At 39.9% G+C, this 21,609-nt stretch overlaps 1 protein-coding gene across 2 annotated transcripts in view; it reads right to left on the bottom strand.

The window, feature by feature from the left end:
- Positions 1–11,348: 11,348 nt before the first annotated feature.
- LAMP3 (lysosomal associated membrane protein 3) overlaps positions 11,349–21,609 on the bottom strand; it is a 33,296-nt gene continuing 23,035 nt past the window's right edge. The window contains exon 6 of one of the 2 annotated variants that reach the window (XM_046659063.1): positions 11,349–11,997. In XM_046659063.1, the coding sequence (XP_046515019.1) occupies positions 11,864–11,997 (134 nt within the window). In that variant the 3' untranslated portion in view covers positions 11,349–11,863. Of the gene's footprint in view, positions 11,998–19,792; positions 20,500–21,609 lie in introns of those variants that run through there. The other variant, XM_046659062.1, reaches the window with a different exon arrangement.

The following is a 21,609-nucleotide window of genomic DNA, read 5'->3' as shown; positions in this document are numbered from 1 at the left end:
AGAGCCCAGAAATAAACCCACAAATATACAATCAACTTACCTTTGACAGGGTGCCAAGAACACACAGTGGGGAAAGGATAGTCTCTGCAATAAATGCTGTTGGGAAAACTGGATATCCATGTGCAAAAGAATAACATTGGACCCGTGTCTTACACCACTAGAAGAAAACAGAGAAAAGCTCTTTGACATTGGTCTTGATAATGATTTTTTAGATATGACACCAAAAGCAAAGGCAACAAAAGCAAGAATAAACAAGTGGGACTACATCAAGCTAAAAAGCTTCTGCACAGCAAAGAAAATAATCAAAAAAGTGAAAAGGCAACCTATGGAATGGGAGAAAATATTTGCTAGCCACATATCTGATAATGAGTTAATATCTAAAATACATAAGGAACTCATACAACTCAATAGCAAAAAACAAATAATCCAATTCAAAAATTGGCAAAGGATCTGAATAGATATTTTTCCAAAGAAGACATACAAATGGCCAATACCTACATGAAAAGGCGCTCAGCATCACTAATAATGGGGAAAAGCAAATCAAAACCACGATGAGGGGCTGGCCCCCTGGCCGAGTGGTTAAGTTCGCGCTCTCTGCTGCAGGCCGCCCAGTGTTTCATTGGTTCGAATCCTGGGTGCGGACATGGCACTGCTCATCAGACCACGCTGAGGCAGCGTGCCACATACCACAACTAGAAGGACCCACAACGAAGAATGTACAACTATGTACTGGGGGGCTTTGGGGAGAAGAAGGAAAAAAAATAAAATCTTTAAAAAAAAAAAAACACCACAATGAGATACCGCCTCACCTTTGTTAGGATAACAAGATAAGTCTTGTGAAGATAAAAAGGGAATCCTTGAGCACTGTTGGTGGGAATGTAAATTGGTGCAGCCACTGTGGAAAACAGGATGGAGATTCCTCAAAATTAAAAATAGATCTACCATATGATCCAGCATCCAGTACATATCTGAAGGAAACAAAATCAGCATCTTGAAGTGATATCTGCACTGCCATGTTCATTGTAGTGTTATTCACAGTAGCCAGGATATGGAAACAACCTAAGTGTCCATTGACAGGTGAATGGATAAAGAAAATGTGGTATATAGATAGATAGATAGATAGATAGATAGATATAGACATAGATATACCACATATAGATATATATACCACGTATAGATATGTATATACATGCATACACACAATAGAATATTATTCAGTCATGAGAAAGAAATCCTGCCATTTGCAACAACATGGATGAAACTGGAGGGCATGCTAAGGGAAATGAGCCAGACAGAACAAGACAAATACTGTACGAGTTCACTGATATATGGAATCTAAAAAAAAATGCCAAACTCATAGAAACAGAGAGTAGAATGGTGGTTACCAGGAGCTGAAGGGTGGGGGAAATGGAAATAGGAAGATGCTGTCAAAGGGTATAAACTTTCAGCTATAAGATGAATAAATTCTGGGGATCTAATATACAGCATGATGACTATCATTGATAATACTGTGTTGCATACTTCAAATTTGCTGAGAGAGTAGATTTTACGTGTTTTCACCACACACACACAAAGTAACTATGTGAGGGAATGGGTGTGTTAGCTAACTGGTTGCGGGAATCATTCCACAGTATATCGGTAAATCAATGTAGATCATCACATTGCACACTTTAAATATATAAAATTTTATGTTTATACCTCAATAAAGCCAGGAGTGGGAGGGAACTAACAAATATAAAGAAAAAAAGAATATGAGAAGTTCAAAGAATAGCCAATATAAATAAATATAAAAGGCACTTAACCTCACACCAAATCAGAGAAATACAAATTAAAACTATAATGATACACCATACTTCACCTATCATATTAGCAAATATCGAAAAGTTTAACTGTACACTGTAATTAGTGAGAATGTTATTATGCTTTACTGTTGTCAGTAAAAATGGGCACAAGCGTTATGCAGAGTACTTTGGCAATACTTATTAAAATTGCAAACTCACAAACTCTTTGATCCAGCAAAGCTATTTCTTGGAAGTCACCTAAAGATATAGTCATAGATGTTTGAAATGATGTCTGATTAGGGAAATTTGTTGTAGAATTGTTGGAAATAGTAGACTGATTGAAAGAGACTAGTTAAATAAATGTCATGAACATATATAATGGATTACTATGCAGTCATTAAAGAAGAATGAAGCAGCACAATACATATTCATATATTAAGATATATTGATAAGTGAAAAAAACACCGTGCAGAATGGTAGTTATCATTCCATCATCTGTGTAAAAATAGGAGAAAGAACACATAACCTTACGTACGAAGAGATAACCTCTAAGAAAGAAAGGTTGTTGGCTCCGGGACACAGATAGGATGGAGACTTTTCTTATACACCCATTTGCATCTTTTGAATTAGATATCACAGGCCTGTATTAGCTATTCCAAATTACATAATTTTTAAACATTTTGTTTTGATGTAGCTTTAGACTTACAGAAAAGTTGCAAGAATAGTATCCTTCACCTAGATTTCCCAGATGTTTGTATTTCACCACATTTGCTTTATCAGTCTTTTTCTGACCATATACATACATACATACATATATATATATATGTATATACCTACACATATGTATGTATACACACACTCACACTCACACAAACCCATGCACTCACATTTTTATTTTGGAACAATTTGCAAGTAAATCGCAGACATGATGCCCTTTTTTGCTCCTAACTGCTTCTGTGTGTATTTCCAAAAACAAGAGATTCTTTTACTATGCAAAGAACAATGATCAAATCGAGAAATCAACATTGATAAAATACTATTACTTATTCTACAGACCTGATTCACATTTCACCAGTTGTTCCAATAATGCCTTTTATAGCAAAAGAAAACCTTGTATCACACATTATTGCTTGGTTAAGTTGGTGTCTGCCAGGTTTCTTCACTATAAATGTTTTTTTAACCTTCCAAATGATCTGTTTCTGAGAGGTAGAATTATGGTTGATTTTCCACCATTCCTCCTCACCATCACTTCATAACAATTTGCTGTAGCTTGCAAAGTTGTACAAGGAACAGGCGTGGCTTTGACAATAAGTAATGTTTAAACCAATTAAAACAAATACGAGGAGAGGAAGTGGAAGCGGAGGGAGCTGGTTTGCTGTGTTCTCTGTAACTCCAGCCATTGATACTGTTTCGAACAGGCACGATTAGCTCCCGTTTTGCGGGTGAGGGCAGTTACTGTATCGATCCATTGTCTTCTCATTTGCTCCAACAGAAGCATAAAGCAGCCCTGTAGCTTCTTGGGAGTTCATTAGGTATGTCTAGGATAAAACTTGGGCACAAAGGGATGACCCACTATGGCATTATAGGATTTTGAAATGCTTTTCAATGGCAATAAGGAAGATTAAATATGTGCTATTTCATCAGGGCTGCTGTTTGCCCATGTACCTTTGGGCAAATTAGATGAAGGTTCCTCTTCCTCCTGGCAGAGGCAGACCCAGGACAGCGCACACAGCATGGTGATGGAGTATAGGGCTGGCTGGATTTCATTCACCACAATCCCCCTCAACCCAGAACTCTAGTGCAGTGCACAGCTTGCATAACCATACACAGAAGCCCTGTATATATGTTATCTCATAGGGTTGTTGTGAAGATTAAGAGTTACATCAAATGACCTTAGCAAACTGTAAAGTGCCACATACATGTGAATTACTCTCAGGCTCATCGTAGGAAAGACCAGGAGGTTCAAGAGGGCTATAAATCTGGACTTTCCAGTCAAAAAAGTTCTGAAATTTAGACCCTCTCCAAATGAATTCACCCATATAGTTATAGCGATAGTGATCAGAATGAAATCTGAACCTGTGCCTCAGTGCTGGACCACACTCCCTACAGGTCACCATGAATTAAGACTTTGTTTATATCTTGCAATTATCTTGTGAATAGCCATAATTTTGCATTGGAATCTTTATGTTAAAAGTGTTATTTTGTTACATGTCAACCTTTACTACAATGTTACATGTCAACATATACTACAATTTTTTTTTTTAAAGATTTTTATTATTTCCTTTTTCTCCCCAAAGCTCCCCAGTACATAGTTGTATGTTCTTTGTTGTGGGTCCTTCTAGTTGTGGCATGTGGGACGCTGCCTCAGCGTGGTCTGATGAGCAGTGCCATGTCCGCGCCCAGGATTCGAACCAACGAAACACTGGGCCGCCTGCAGCGGAGCGCGCGAACTTAACCGCTCGGCCACGGGGCCAGCCCCATATACTACAATTTTTTAAACATGGTTTTGGCCTTCCTAAATAAAGAGAATAAATTCCTCAAAAAAATGGAAGTCCTCTAGGTCTCTCTAGACTTCTGAAAATCCATTTAGTAAAATAGAGGAAGGCTCAGTAATACTGAAAGCCATTGTATACCAGTTCAGTTTTCCAATCACTGCAAAAGGCTCAAATGTTTTTCTCATCATCAGTCTCACCATTTGATTTCACCACTAGGATCTTGGCAGTCCTGAACATTTCTTACTCCCCATATCAGTTAGGATGTTTTTGCCTGTAAGTCACAGAACTCCCAACTAAAAAGGAGGAAACCTTGTTACCTCACATGATAAAGATAGAAGATAGGCTATTCCCAGGACTTGTTAACTCAATAGTTCAAATAGCATCAAAGATGCAGACAGGTGCTTTCCGTCTTATTCTGCCATTTTCAGTGAGTGTCAGAATAAGGTTGCAGTGGTTCCTGCCATTGCAGCAGACACCACATCTAGCAAAGAAAGTATATTTTTTCCCACACATCTAAGTTTTTCTCTCCTGGTTTTAAAAACATTATATTATGGAAAAATTTTTAACATTTACAAAAGTATATAGAATTATATAATAAACCCCATTCCCATTACCTAGTTTCAACAACTATCAACTCATGTTTAATCTTTTTCATCTAAATTCCACCCACCACCACCTCCTACCAGATTATTTTGAAGAAAATTGCAACCATCATTTAATTTCATCCAGAAATATTTCAATATGTATAAATCCAAAAGTAATAACTTTTTTACAAAAGCAAAACCCACATATCATAATCACATCTACAAATTTAGCAAGAATTGCTTAATGTTATCAAATATAGTTAGAGCTCAAGTTTCTCTAATTGTTTCATAAGTATTTTATCCTTCTTTTTAAAAAATTTTTAAATTTTTGCAATTTGTTTGAACCAGCTTCCAAAAAGGTCCAAACTTTACAGTTAGTTGATACCTTTCTTATGATTCTACCAATCTGTAGGTCTCTCAATCTCAATTTTAAATCCCTTGACTGGTTTTTTTTCAAATGATTCAGATAGTTTGTTCTACAATTTCCTGAAGTTCGGACTTTGCTGACTGCATCCTCTTGGTGCTTTTAACATGGTCATCTCTCCTTGGCGTTTCACATAAATTTGTAGTTTCACCAGCCAGCACCAACTAACTCAACCATTGACTGCAGATGCCTGATCATCTGGCCAAGAGCAGAAGAACAGCCCCACCAAGCCCAGGCCATACAGCTGATCTACAGAATTATGAACTAAATAAACAGTTGCCCTTTTAAGCTACTAAGTTTTGGAGCAATTTGTTACACAGTCAAAGGTAACTGATACACAGAATGTGCACTTCCCTGGTAGACTTCCTTTACTCAGCATAATGTTTTTGAATTTCATTTTTGATGTGTGTATTTTGTTACACGAAAATCCCACAATGTTTTTATCCTTTCTCCTGATGATGGCCATTGGATTGTTTCCAGTTCTGAGTGGTTATGAATGAATCTGCTATGAGTATTTTTTCTCACCTCTGTCTGTGGACACATGTACTCATTTTTCACGCACATATACTGAGTTGTCATTTTCTGTATAATAGGACAGAGGTTCATGGTCCGGCCTCCTGTTTTTGTAAAGGAAGTTTGGTGGAATACAGCCATGCCCATTTGTTTATGTATTGTCCATGGCTACTTTCATGCTATAACAGCAGAGTTGACTAGCTGCATAGAAACTGGCCCACAAAACCTAAAATGTTTACTATTTTGCTCTTTATAGAAAAGTTTGCCAAGCCTGGGGAGAGTTATGTATTTGAGTTTATAAGAAACTGCCAAAAAGTTTTTCTAAAATGGTTGTATCATTTTATTCTCCTGCCAGCAATAAATCGTAGTTCCTCAGTATCACTTGGTATTGCCAGTCTCTTTAATTTTAGTCATTTTGGAGGTTGTGGAATGGTAGGTCATTGTGGTTTTAATTTGCAATAGCTAGACTGGCCTTGGGAAGTGGGAGACCATGCCATTGGGTCCATACATAGCCTCTGTCTCTGCCATCATGCTCTTGCCATTCAGGTGCCCATTGTGCAAATTCTGGTGTGGACTCTGACAAGGGCTAGCTAACTCGACGGGCTGAGTCATCTTGTTGACTTGGTCATTCAGTGACTCTTCCACGGTGGATGTTTCTAGTAAACATTTACATGTGATGCAAAAATCTCCACACTTCATGCCTATTCTAATATGTCATCCACAGGCTTCTATCCCAGATCTCTTTGTCTCTGATCTTCCCCTCCTTTTCTTTCCAGACCTCTGATCAGATGACCAGACCACTGCACTGTCCAGGAATCCGGGTATTTTCTCACCCTGGGCCACTTTCCCTTCCATACAAAGTGGATGACTAGCGCCCTGCTCGCTGCTGTGCCCATCAGGAAGTTGTTTATTGCCTGCCATCTTTCAGGGTCACCTCTGAATGTGGCTGCAATGCAGCCACCGTCCAGTTTTGGTTCGTACCCACATACCAAGCCAACCGATCTGTAAACTAATTTGAACTTTCCTCCTTTTTCAACTGTTCACATGCCCCCTTCCCCTGACTTAGCTGCAAACTGTGGGAGGGGCACTGGTGCAACTCTGGTGGGTGACATGGGGGTCTGGGCCCCCTGCCCGTGGAGCCTATTCATACCCTCTGGACCTGCTAGGGCTCAGTCCTGGAGGTACCATTTCCACCTTACCGTTGACTACTGCTAGACTTGTCTGACTTTATTACTTAGTGGATTTGACAGAATCCAGCTCAAAATGGACAATTCTGGATACATTGTGACTAGTGTCACAAGGTCAAGTGTTCTAGGACCCAGTAATATGCCGAGAGCTATTTCTCAAAGGGCATATATTTCTCTGCTGCAAATGGCATGGCCTTGGCCTTACTTCAGAATGCCTGGGACCTGCGTTATGATTCTCCCACTGGAGTTTTCCAAAAATCCCATACTGCCCCTTTTCCCACCCCTGACACCTCCAGCACCATCAGATCTGCCTGACTGTTCGGCTCAAGCAGCAGGGCTGACTGCACTGTGGCTTGGAGTTACTTTACTGCCCTTTCTGCTCTAGCCCCACTCAAACCCAATAGCTTTCTATGTCCCCTCGTCAGAGCAATTTTCCTAGCAGGAGAATGTTGCCTCTAGAACCTAAAGAGGCCTACCTGGCTCCGTGCTTCCTTTTTTGCAGAAAGAATGCAAGATGCAAAACATTTGTGTTTTATTTTGGAGAGAATATTCTGCCCTTGAGCCACTGGGTCCCTAAAAACTTCACTGAAGTAGTCAATCCCTGAATCTTCACAGAGTTTGTCTCCTACTTCCAGGAACTCATGTGTCTTACAAGGTCTCAGCACACCAACTGCTTTGTACTTGTCTAATTAGCATGATGTCATCAATGTAATGTGATGACACATGAGTGTGATGTCCTGTGTGGTTGTCTGTGTGGTCCAGATCTCCTTGGATTATATTATGACAGAGGATAGGAGAGTTAACAAATCCCTGAGACAAAGCTATCAATGAATATTGTAGAGCAATGGGACAACAACCAGCCTTCATGGAAAGGTGGTTGGTCAACAGACTGTCAGCACCAGGGATTGAGAAGTTGCTCTCCTGGGGATGTGCTACACGTGGGGCAGAGGTGGAAGCAGGCTATACAATTTCCCTTTATGTAGATTCCTTCTAAGCCACTTTTTTTAGTGTGCATACTGGAATTTATTTACCTGAGTTCCCCCCAAAAGTAAACTAATAATTCCATAGTGTGTCCCTTGACAATGGATCTGGGGTAGCCAGCATCCAAAATGGCCCCCATTGATTTCCACCTCTCCTAGTATTCACACCCTTGTGTAGTCCCCTCCCACATTGTACCAGGGGTGGTCTGTGTGACCAATAGGATAGAGCAGAAGTGATGGTATGTCACTCCTGTGATTAGCTGGTCAGTCTGTCTCTCTTGGATCCCTTGCCCTGGAGAAAGCCAACTGTCATGTTGTGAGCATCACTATGGGTGTGACACATGGTGTTACTTTGGAGGTAGATCCTTCAGCCCCAGTTGAACCTTCAGAGGACTACAGCTCTGGCCAACAACTTAACTGCCACCTGATGAGAAACCCTGAGCCAGAAGCATCCAGCTAAGTTGCTCCCAGATTTCTGACCCTCAGAAACTGTGTGAGATGATAAATGTTTGTTGTTTTAAGTTGCTCAGTTTTGGGGTAACTTGTTAAGCAGCTATAGATAACTAATACAGGATCTCTTAATACTGAACCTCTTAATCTCAAGTTCATGTGCCAAGTGCACAATAAGCCAATCACTGAGATATCATGCTTGGAGATAGAGAAAGGTTTATTTGAATTGGCCAAAACAAGAAGCTGGGAGGATATATTCACTCAACAAAAGAAGAAAGCAGGGGATTTTATAGAGCTAAGGGGTTTGGCAGGAGGAGTTTCGGAAAAACAAAGGAGAAATCTGTGTTTCTTTCACTCCAGATAAGCGCTTGGGCAACCAGACTTCATGGTGTCACCTACAGTTGGGGGCGTGGGGGCTGGTTAACCTGGTGACCATAACTTCCTTGAAGGCATTCTTTTTCTTTTGCAAAACAAGCTCATAAATCCTTGTGACCTTTGAGTCACTCCTCACGTTAAACAAGAAAACAGCAAATTGACAAGATTAACTTCTTTTCGTCTGTGTCTGTTTCAGGAACAAGGTGGAAGGGTAATCATACTCTTATTGAATATTTACAGTAACCCTCTGGTACCCGGCTTCACTCTGCTTATTTATCTCAGCCCCTACCAGAGTGTCTGACATTTTTAGTAAGTCCTTAACGGATGTTGGTTGAATGAATGAATGAACAAATGGATAAATTGTGGCAGCACTTAAGTAAACCAGCAACCCAACCAGTTAGTGTGGACTAAGAGTTGAGAGATTTAATTTGTAACTTTAATGTGGTTTATCTTCTCAGAAATTCAGTTTCTCTCAACTAGTTCTTCTTACCTAGTAATAATGTGGCAATGGAGAATAGAACAAAATAAATTATTTGTAGAAGGATGATTTAACTTATTAATTCATGTGACAACCTCCATATTTTTTCCTTTTTTAAGATTGGCTCTTGAGCTAACAACTGTTGCCAGTCTTCTTTTTTTTTCTTTCTGATTTTTTCTCCCCAAATCCTCCCAGTACATAGCTGTCTATATTAGTTGTGGGTCCTTCCAGGACAACCTCCATACTAAACGACAACAACTAAGATTGTAAACAAAATTTTTTACAGCACAAAACTAAAAAACTGAATTGTAAGAAATGAATGACATGAACATATCTCCAAAATAAGTTTTTATTATGAAAACTTTTAATACAATTCAATATTCTCTTAGACTAAAGTTAGGACTTTGCCAACCCTATTGATTCATAAGAGAACAAGTTGGGAAAGTCAGTATGTCCTGTGGGGTGAGCTGGATTATTCCTTTACTAAACAATGCCAGGGGTATGTGATCTTCTCTGTTAATATCCTGACTTCGTTCCATTCTTTAGCAGTAAAAACAAGCAGGAAAATAATTCTTGGCAGGCTGCTCTACAGAATAAAGTGAACAGAACAGACGCTGTGGCTATAAAAGTGTAGAAGAAGCAAGTTACCACAAGAGGGAGATCTACATCCAAGAAAGAAAAGTTGGCTAGCGGTTAGAAAATGTCTCTATTTTCTTTTTTCTTTCTTTCTTTTTTTTTGAGATTGGCACCTGAGCTAACATCTGTTGCCAATCTTCTTCCCCCCCACCCCCCTTCTTCTTCTCCCTGAAGCCCCCCAGTACACAGTTGTATATTCTAGTTGTAGGTCCTTCTGGCTCTGCTATGTGGGATGCTGCCTCAGCATGGCCTCACGAGTGGTGCCATGTCCACGCGTAGGATCAGAACCAGGGAAACCCTGGGCTGCCTAAGCAGAGTGCACAAACTTAACCATTCAGCCATGGGGCAAGCCCTCTATTTTCAAAGAAATAAAAAATACCTTGAGAAGTTCACTCCATTCCTTCATCTGTAGAGCCACAGCTAAAGAATCCCATAAAAATGAGAAACTAATGTTTTACAGAGCCCCTCAGTCTCCTTCAAGGGGTTTGAGAACGTTATTAAAGCTAGGCCATTTCATTATCCATCACGACCTCCTCTCATTTACCCTAATCTCTCATGAGTCTGAATGAATTCATTTCCTCAGTAAAAAGGGAAGCATATGCTGGTGTGAGGTCTCTGGCAGCACTGAATATCATTGTTCTTGTAGGCAACTTGGTATAGTGAGAAGACCAGAGACCTTCGTACCAGACCAACAAGAAATCAGATTCTGCCTCTGCCACTTGTTAGCTGGGTTATAGGGGATTCTTTTGTTTTTGCTGAGGAAGATTCACCCTGAGCCAATATCCATAGTCAATCCTCCTCTTTTTGTATGTGAGTCCCCACCACAGCACACCCCAGACAGACAAGTGGTGTAGGTCCACACCTTGGAACCAAAGCCAGGTCACCAAAGAGGAGTATGCTGAACTTAACCACTAGGCCACCAGGGCCAGCCTGTGGGTGACATTTAACTGATTAATTTCCTTTAGTCTGAGTTTACTCACCTGTAAGTTGTGAAAATTAGACAAGATGTACATAAACTGTTTAGGCTAGTGTTTGGCACATATGCGTTCAATAATTAAGGGACATTATTATTGTTTCTTGCTTATTATTTAGTTCTGTTGTCCATAGCCATCAAATTCTTAGTCTTTAGTGATTCTAGAGTAGGAGTCATCAAGATAGAGAATAAAAGTTGATTTGTTCCTCTTGTTGGTGTCACATCAAAAACCTAGATAACCTGTGATATGTTGTTCTTTCTGATGATTTTTAAAAAACACTTAAGGGGTCGCCCCCATGGCCAAGTGGTTAAGTTTGCACGCTCTGCTTCGGCAGCCCAGGGTTTTGCCGATTTGAATGCTGGGTGCGGATATGGCACTGCTCATCAGGCCATGCTGAGGCAGCGTCCCACATGCCACAACTAGAAGGACCCACAACTAAAAGTACACAACTATGTACCAGGGGAGAAAAAGGAAAAATAAAAAAAAATTTAAAAAACACAAAATGGAAAAGGAGACCCTAGGCATATGTAAATCATATAAAACATGGACAGTAAAAGAACTGAAAGTCCATTTTATAGACAGAGGAGAGGGATTTTTTAAAATGGAAAAGATCAAGAGTAAAATAAAATATCCAATGGGAATAAGCAGTGTTAATTATGACCAATGCTTTAGTTTATAACTTGGAAGCATATACCACTTTACATACATTATGCTAATTTAACATCTCAAATGCTGACTTTGAGCAGTGAAAATATCTAGAAAGAAACTAGAAAATACTCAAACAGCTCACTGGATCTTTCATAAAATGAACAAAAAATATTTTGAAATTGATGTGCTGCTTGAACTTAAAGAAATGACTTGTTTTTTGTGAAAGATGGTGGTTTAAGTTGTTGGAAGGAACCACATTCTATGGGAAGTCTCCAACATCCTGGCAACAGTGAGAGAATTCTCTAAACTCCGTTATTTTCTTTTCCCCTGGCCACCAATTAGATTCTCTGGTATCCAGATGCTTCGCGCCTTACGCGGACTCCATAGACAATCAAACCCACAGCGAAGAGACCAAGCACGATGGCCCCAATCACAGGAAGCACAACTGTGTAGTCAGACGAACACTCGTCCACTAAGAGAGAAAACAAATACAATAGAGCAGGTGAGGTTTGGTGAGGACAGACGGGAAAGCAGGCCAGAGTGGTAAGAATCTGAGCTTTGGAGTCAAACCTGGGCTTGCCTTTTAATTCCTCCACTCACTGTGTGAACTTGGCCGTGTTATTTAACCATGCAATTTCCTCATTTATAAAGTAAGCTAGTAATATGTAAGATTGTTGGAGGATTGAATAAGGTAACCTTGTCTTCTCAGCCGTGAATAGATATTCAACCCTTGTTAGCCCTGTTTTCTTCCAGGCGTGCTTGTGCTTGCTGTGAAGTGGGACGTGCTTATATAAAAGAGATGGCATCGCTAATTACACATGACCTCCTGAAAACACGTGATGTTCATCTGCTTTATAAAACATTTTCTGTGGCACTTAAAGTTCTTTTTTGTTGGTTTTAGTGAGCCAAAAATATTAGAAAGTAGACCTAATGATTTATGAGAGCTTAAAAGTGAAGGTTTGTAAATTTGTCAAAACGCTTTCTTCTTTATTCCATTAGAGAGTACTTATTCAGTTCATTGAAAACATAGTGAGTCTCCACTGGAAAAAGGAGGGCCCTGGGGATAAAGGGGAACTGGACTGAATAGAAATAAATGGAGAACTGTATATCTTATTGAAGGATAGATAAGAGGATATATCCTTGAGGTCCTTGCATGAACCAATATTGCAAGGAACCAAGGATCACCATTAACCCAATTCTTACCTGAGGTCCAAGAAAAAAGAATCAGGAGGGGCCAAAGAGAGGGAACAGTAATTAGAAGCTCCAGGAACAAAACAAAGACTGTACAAGACAGGAACTGTGTTTGTCATGCACGGTTTGACTTCGCAGTGGACAATATTTACATATACCTTACTGATTTAACAAAAAATAGTGATATAACCATAAAAGGGATGGTGTAAAAGTATTAAATCTTTATCTGCCATAGCAGGAAGTTTAAGGCTGATAAATTAAGAAATAGTAGGACAAGCTTTTTAATATTTTTAAAAAGAATTATAGAGATAGCTACCATTAGAAATTGTTAAAATCAATTAAAAGTGCTTTGTCTCTTCAAGGAAAGACAGGGAAATCTGCTTTGCATGATAAGCCCTCTTAGAGGACATGATGATTTTGTTATTTATATATATTTAAATAAATACATATATTTCCTAGATAAAAAAGAACATTGATAAGTTAAGAAGTTAAAATGATTTGGAAAAAAGCCCCAAAATGCTAAAACAAAATGTAAAGCACATATCTACCCACAATTCCACTACTAGGAATATATATTAAAGATATTTTCACATAAGTATACAAAGATGTGTTACAATAATCTCCATTTTATGAGAGCAAAATGGACAATCTAAATATCCATCAAAAATTTAAAATAGTACACTCATATAATAGAATATAATGTAGCCATGAAAAAGAATGGGGTAGGGGCCGGCCCGGTGGTGTAGTGTTTAAGTTCAGCACATTCTGCTTCAGCAGCCTGGGTTCGTGGGTTCAGATCCCAGGCATGGACCTACACCACTCATCAAGCCATGCTTTGGTGCCACTCACATACAAAATTGGCAACAGATGTTAGCTCAGGGCCAGTCTTCCTCACCAAAAAAAAAAAAAAAAAAGTGGTAGATTTCAATGTGCTGATAGGGAAGTTCCTGAAGATCTGTGAAGTATCTCATGAACCCAAACAAATGTGCATGTGCACCTGGAGGGAAAACATATACAAGAAGCTGGGGAAGGGTGGGGTGGGGAGTAGAAGGCAACTTTTTTCTCCCTATAGTTTTATACTATTTAATATGACATTGTTTAAACATTTTTAACAGGCTGAAAAGTACAGAAAGAAAATAATTATCCAATCACTACATTTCTTCCACTTGAATTAATCACTGTAAACCTTCTGAGGCATTTGCTTCCTCTGACATGTATGAGTGTGTGTGTGCTCATGTGCATGCCTACAGAAAAATCATTCTATTTTTAAAAATGATATTTGCTTATTATAAATAATTTAAATGATTTAGAAAAACACAAATAAAAAAGTAAGAACCAATCACCTGGAAACCACTCACCTAGAAATTATCATTGCTAAAATATGAACCGACATTATTATAAAGAATGAACCAATATTATTTCCGGAGTCTTTCTTCACAACTATAACAACAGATGGATGGAAAAATAAATAGAAGCACTTTTATTAAAATAGGATCATACAAGTGCTATTTTACCAAAATTATTCATTTTAATTTTACTTGAATTTCATAGAAGAAAAAAACTAAAACAAAACTGGAGAAATTGCTACACTTCAAATAAATGTAATTTTGTCACAGGAAATATTGTGCCATAAAAGATCCCTTTAAGGTTCAGAAAAGAGATTATAAACACACATTAAAAGATCATAAAATGTATTAAGAGGTTAGAAATAAATTAGAGATATTGTGTGTTTTCTAAACTGTTTCCAATTTAGATACTACCTATTGATACTGTTTTCAAAGATTACTACTAACAGTTTCCCTTCTCTCTTCTTCCCAAATCAAATTGTGAATAGTTACATTATTTTTTAAAACGTTGAAGTTTACAATATTTCAATTCTATTTGATAGCTATCATTCCTATAGTTTTAAAAAATTGTTTCGAGTCAAAAGAGTACAAAATGCTGTCGTACATTCAGAAGCTGCACTTCCACCCTTGTCTCATCTTTGTAGTTCCCCCTTTCATTAGACCACAACTTCATTTCATATATATATTTCCCTTGTTTGAGATACAAGCAAAAATAAATATATATTTTCTTTTCCCTTTTTTCTCACTATCATGCATTATGCTTTCTTCATTTAACAATATATTTTGGATAACTTTAGTTGTACATACATAAGTATGTGTGTTCTCACTCCTTTTTATAACTGTATAGTATTCTGCTGTGGAATGTACCTGTCCCAGATTGATGGACCCTTGATTTGTTTTCCATCTTTTGCTATTACAAATAATGCTGTAATGAATAGCTAGGTACATATACCATTTTGTATACGAGAAAGTGTATTCGTATGATAAATCTCAGACCCATAATTCTTTAATGCTTTTTGTACATAACTAAGTAGATAAAATGCTTTTTTTGTCAACTGTGACTTCTCTATTCCTGAGGGATAGTTGGCTATATCCTTGTTTATAATGTGGCTTCTCTCTGATCTCCTCAAATTTCATTGTCAAGGTATCTTTAAGAAGAGCTCATTGGTGCTTTATCTCTTGAATTATTTCGTGTTTGAAGATATCTGCTTATTATATTTACACGGAAGTAATATTTTTGGGTGCTGTTTTCCCTTAGGGTTTCCCTTAGGTGATTTGCTTTTTGAGAGGGCGGGGGAGTTTGTGTGTCTAAAGAATTCTTTCTTTATCTTTAAAGTTCTATAGCTTACTTTGGATATGTCTTAATGTTAAGCTTTCTATAGCAGTTTTTTTCTGGGATCTCTCAGCCTGCAACTTCAATTACGTCTGTAAAGGAAAATCTCTTACATCATCAAATATATCTTCCTTTTATTTTTGAACTCTCTACTTCAGAAGCACCAATTATCCTTACTTTAGATGATGTGAATATCTTCCACACCTAGTATCTTCCCTGTAACGGTATAATCTTAACTTTTATCCGCATTAACTGACTATCTCAGTCATTCTCTCCATGAAGATAACTCAGTTTTCAGCTCTATTCTGCTTCTTACTATTTCTGTTCATCATGTAAGCGTGCTGCTGTGAGAGTCGATTTGTTTTCTTAGGAGCGAAATCTCCTATTCATCTCACACTTTCCTTATAACATCTCATCTATGAGCTCCGGTCACACGGAATTCACATTCTTATTAAGTGATCCTCAGCATAAACCAATCATCAGGGATTTCTCTCTGTTCCGTGAGTTATATTTTCTTTGTACTTTCTCAATGATATTCCTTTCTAACCCTCCCTCCTTTAATTTAATTTAATTTTCAAAACCATGGTAAAATGAACATAACATAGAATTTGTCATTTTAACTGTTTTTAAACGTACAGTTCAGTGACATTAAGTATATTCACATTTTTGTGCAACTATCACCATGCTCCTTCTCCAGAATCTCTTCTTCTCCCAAAATGAAAACTCTGTACCCCCAATTTAATTGACATTTATATTATCGTTATTTTGCTGTAATAATTTTGTGTAGTGATCATGTGGTTTCTTTTCATCTTGCTCATGCTTGAGCGTCTCATCCAGACACTGAATTTCCTATGAGGACAGATTTCGGGGACCCCTCTCCCTGGTCTAACAGGCCAATCAAGTAAGCAAACTGCGTAGGCTTTAAGTCAGTCCAATAAAATCCACACTGTGCTGTGAAGCAGCTGTGCGGGCCATCTCAGCCTGTGTCAAATAACCTTGCAGCCCCACACCTCATGACCGAAGACGCCAGCTGGACAGATCCACAGCAGGAAGAGATAAAGGGGGACCTCGCTCTCACATTTCCCAGCCGCATTTCTTAGAGACTGAGGGACTAATTAAGGACCCTCATCCTTGCCTCCCGCCACACATAGCTGATGTCAGCATCTCAGAATTTGTTTGATGTATAACCAAGGCATTCTTGTTTCTGCCACCTTCAATGTATAATCTAGAGAAAAACCCAGATGTGTCCGATCCCCCTCTTTTTGGAAATCTACTTCTAAGTTTCCTTTTTTTCCTTTCCTTGTTCCTGCACGTGCGCTGTTTGTGAAAGAGATATAAGCTGCGCCTAAACCCACACCCCTGGGAGCAGTTCCATCAGAGCGCTCTGCTGAACTGTTTTCCCAGGGTTCGAACTCCTCACACTGATTACTGAGTAAACTCCTTCACTAATATCACCTATGTTTTATATCAGTCGACACCTATGATATTGTTTAGGTAAATTAGTGCCTTTCTTCCCACTGTAGCTGAGATCAGTTCCTGTTTCCCGCTGAGCTCCCTATTGGGATTCTACCTTCTTTTCTGTACCTGGGGAGCTAGCTCCAGCCTGGGCATAGCCTCTGGTCCTGGGTTGGCTCCTCGCTTCACATCCATCAGTCTGTGTTCACTGGGCCTAGTCTTCCCAGTACCCATTTTCACTTCTCCTAGATTAGTGGACATTCTAAAAATCTAGATCACAGGATCTTTTTCTCTCATCATATGGCTTCTTGGGTAGGTGTGTCAGAGGAGGCAGGGTGAGGGGTCCCGCTCTGCTGCCCCTCTCCACTCTTCCTCTGAATCTTGTTTCTTTCTTTCTTTTTTTGTGAGGAAGATTGGCCCCGAGCTAATATCTGTTGCCAATCTTCCTCTTTTTGCTTGAGGAAGATTGTCACTGAGCTAACATCTGTGCCAATCTTCCTCTATTTTATGTGGCACGCTGCCGCAGCGTGACTTGAACAGTGGTTGTAGGTCTGCCCCCAGGATCTGAACCTGCAAACTCCAGGTCACTGAAGCGGAGCATGGAAACTTAACCACTATGCCACTGGTCTGGCCCCTGAATTGTTTCTTTTTTTTCACCAGTTTTAAAAGTGTGTTGCATTAGGTTACATAACACTGACTGCTACTAATGATTTTTAAAAACTTTTCTCCCCTCAATCTATTAGAGAAGAAGGAAAATTCTAGTCACTGTTTTAACTCCAATTTTTCATTTCATGAATTTCTATAGTGCTTAAAATTCTTTTAACCATCTATATGTATTTCTTTTGTTTCCATTTTTTTCTTAAAAATCAAGAATTGGTACTGAAGAATAAATTACAATCATTTTAAACAATTTATTCTACGGGACAAAACCAAAATTCAGGCACACATTTATACACATTTGTTAATCAAAGTTTGTTTTGTACGTAATTCATATGTAATTCTTTAATCACATTATAATTGTGAAGACCTAGAAACAACAAAAATTCTCAGTAACAGAATAGTCAAGCAAATTACTGTATATTGTTGATAGCATATTCATCATGGCAGCCATAACAATGATACTTTGCACCTTTAACAGCATGAAGAAACGCTTATGATGCACAGGTTAAAAGGATAGCAAATTGTGTACTGTGTATGCTTCCAGTCTGTAAAAAAATATTCATGAGAGGGAAATGTATCAAAATTAACAATGGCTAGGTTACCCGTGGGTGGGCATTAGTGAGGGTTTCTATTATCTCTAGGAGGATTTCCATTATCTCCAGGTGGGTTGCGGGGAGGGGGTGAATTCAGGACACTACCCTCAGCAGAAGGGGAAAAACGAGTTAAAACCAGCAGGATGGGCAAGCAGCAGGTGAGCTAACAGCAAGGGGCAAGTGACAGCAGACAGGTCAGGAAAGTCCCTGCAGGGCATCGCAAGCGTTCACAGCAGCCTTCTGCCCTGACCCCAGAAAGTGACAAGCAGCTTCTGCAATAAGCCTCGAAGCCACTGAACTGCAGCCCTAAGAGACAGACTCGGAGGTAGCACAAACCCCAGGGGGCAGAGGAGGCCACTTCCAGACATGCAGTTGACCGCAGTGTCCATCCCAGCACTTCCCCTCCTTGGGACCCCCCAGGATGTCACTGCAGAAAGTGGGCATAATTGCAAGGCAGTAATGCGTCCAGGCATTTACTTCCTAGTCTTTCAAATGAAACCTTTGCTCTTTGAGGTTACTAGAATGTTAATTCAAAGTAATTTTAAAGATAACTGGCAGGAGTGGGTGGTGGGTATATAACAGAAGTCTAGGCAGTAGCCGTCACTCCGAAGAACTCATTGAAGACGGTAGGAAGGAAAATGAAACTTAAGTAAACAGCCTTAGCCTTCTTTTCTTGATTTTAATTGCATTTCTTTTTCCACATGCTGGAAGATGAACCCTCCTTTAGTCATTCTACAGAATGGTTAGGGGCACCGTGAATAAACAACGTGTGCTCGGCAGTATAGAACCTTTCAAGAACTCTTGAGGCAGAACTGGAAACAGAGTCTGGAGTGGGGGGACCATTGATGCTGGTTGGAGGGAGCAGGTGGAGGCAGACGGCCTCTCTCTAGAGCCAAGCCCTTGCTGTTAACCCTGAGTCACTTTGGGCAACACAGGCTCCTCACACCCCAGCTTTTCAACAACATCTCCTGCTATAAGCAGGAAACAGGAATTTCCTGACATTCAGCCGTCCCTCCCTGCTTACTGCTGAGAAAGTGGAGGGAGCTAAAACACCTCAAAGGAAAGCAGTACTTGTCCTAGATAAGCAGTGGTTAGAAACTCGTTGCCAACTTTCACAAACTTTCCGTTAAAAATAAAAAGTGGCACCTCTGGAAAATGTAGAAAAACAAGAAAACTTCTCGGTAAAAGCAGTTAAAAACATCCAGAAGTCCATTACTCTCCTATTTCTCTGAAATAAGACCCCCATTCTCCTATTTAATAGTCAATGTAATAGAAAACCATGAGTAACATTCCCAGCCGTACTTTAATAGAACTTTTCCTCCAGACATCCCTCACTTCCAATCAGAATTTCCTGGTTTACAATTTTTTTGTAAATGTTTGCTGAAAAAGGAAAGCGGGTAATAATCGGGGTAGACCTACTGCTTCTGCTTGCCATTTCTGATGAAGTTTTGCAGCTTTGCTCGCCTCCTCTCCCCACAATGGCCCAAATTAACAAATTTACGAGGATAGACCAGAATCAAAGGAAAATAGAGATAAAGCAGAAAAAAAAAGCATTCAGAAGGCAGACATCAAATGAAGGTGAAGGAATTGGAGAACTAACATTTACTGAGTCTCTTCACTTGCCAACATCTTAGGTATGTGCTTTACATTAAAAAAATGAATTATGGGAAGTTTTCTAGTTTTTCACTAATAATACATTATAATAGTATAGAATATGTCTTTTTAAAAATGATAGTCTATTTAGCCCATCTGTAATTTAAGTAAATCAGGAATTGGTCAAAATCTAGGAGTTTAAAATCACTTTAGAATCTATTCTGAAATGGATCAGTTTTTTAAAAGTAATATTCTCTTTAAAAAACTGGATATTGAGACTCTTGAAAATGCATAAGAAAAGTCAGTACAGTTTGGAGATGTCTTTCCCACAGTTGTCCCTTTGGGTATTTGCTTTCTCTTTCTCACAAACCTAGCTCATATCCCTGCCTCTGGTCCCTAATTCTCGCAGCCAGCCCTGGATTATCAGGTACGGAAGATGGAATTTGAGCCCATATGGCACAGCCTCCCTACGCTAACAGGAGAAGATGGGGTGGGGGCTCATTTTAGCCAGCCTTCAGATGGCCCAGTGGTGGAAAGCTAGGTTTCCTAATCAGAGTGGGAGGGTGGGACACACAGCTAAAAAGTCGATCCCTTCATTTCAGGCTGAATGTGGAGCCAGAATCCCCAAGGTCTTAACCTTGCACATTGTGAAGAAGGTGGGTTTTACATGCGTTCGTATCCTCTACTGGGCTGCTTTCTGGCCACCAGGCAGGCTGTTAGCAAAATGACAAGCAGTCCTGTGATACTCAGGCCCACGGCCACAGGGATCTCTCTCCTGTTTCTGTCACTGAAGCATTCATCCGCTGTAAGTGAAGTCAGAGTAACAGGTGTTACAGGCTGGCCACAGTGCTGGGAAGTGATACTGCCCCAGCCAGCCTCTGCATCCCCAAGAGGGAGACTGAGGGGGAGATGGAGCTGCTGGGCCTCCCACTTGCTGCCTCAGAGACACAGATGTGTGAAAACAGGGAGAGAAAAAGTCAGTGCAACCACCTGAAATTTGTAGTGTTTGTGATCACTTCAGCAGTGTATGAACTTGCAGATCCCCAGGCCCCACGCCCAAGAAATTATGATTCAGTGGGTCCGAGGGAGTGCCCAGGAGATTCTGATGCAGCTGGGAGGCAGCTCCAACTTTGAGAAACACTGGGTAGGTCAAGAGGGTGAGGATCAGAATCGTGTCTTGATTCTCAAGCCAGGGTAAGCCTCAGAGCCATGTTTCCCAACCCTGGAAACTGGGACCCGCACCAAATCACATGGCCAAAATTTTTTATTCAGACTCTATGCTTCTTGGGGCCGGCCGGGTGGCACAGTGGTTAAGTGCGCACGTTCCGCTTCGGCGGCCTGGGGTTCGCCGGTTCGGATCCCGGGTGCGGACAGGGCACTGCTTGACAAGCCATGCTGTGGCAGGCATCCCACATATAAAGTAGAGGGAGATGGGCATGGATGTTAGCACAGGGCTAGTCTTCCTCAGCAAAAAGAGGAGGATTGGCAGCAGATGTTAGCTCAGGGCTAATCTTCCTCAAAAAAAAAAAAAAAAAAACCAAAACACTCTATGCTTCTTAAAGGGGCTGCTGGACAGCCTGGGGCTCCTAGGACTTGAGAAACATTTTGCAGGCTCCAGGTTTTTCGGGAAGAGGGGTTGAGAATGTGGGCATCAGGAGTCTCTGTTTGGGATGACCATTCTCTTTGATAGGGCTGTTTACACACTTGCTGGACTCCTCTCCAGTTCTTGGAACCCCTGTTGAAATGTCACCCATTGCTCAGGACTTTCCGACCCCTTCTCCCAACACTGTTACTCACACCTGCCAGTGTGGTCCCACAGTACATGTATTTTTTTATAACATCATGTCGTGTGGTAACTTTTATTTTTTAACTTGCGCCTTTTTTCCTCTTCTCTTACTCTCTGGTAGAAAATG

The sequence above is a fragment of the Equus quagga genome, chromosome 4, assembly GCF_021613505.1.
Source record: "Equus quagga isolate Etosha38 chromosome 4, UCLA_HA_Equagga_1.0, whole genome shotgun sequence".
Taxonomy (NCBI): Eukaryota; Metazoa; Chordata; class Mammalia; order Perissodactyla; family Equidae; genus Equus; species Equus quagga.
This window is presented reverse-complemented; position numbering and strand designations above follow the sequence as displayed.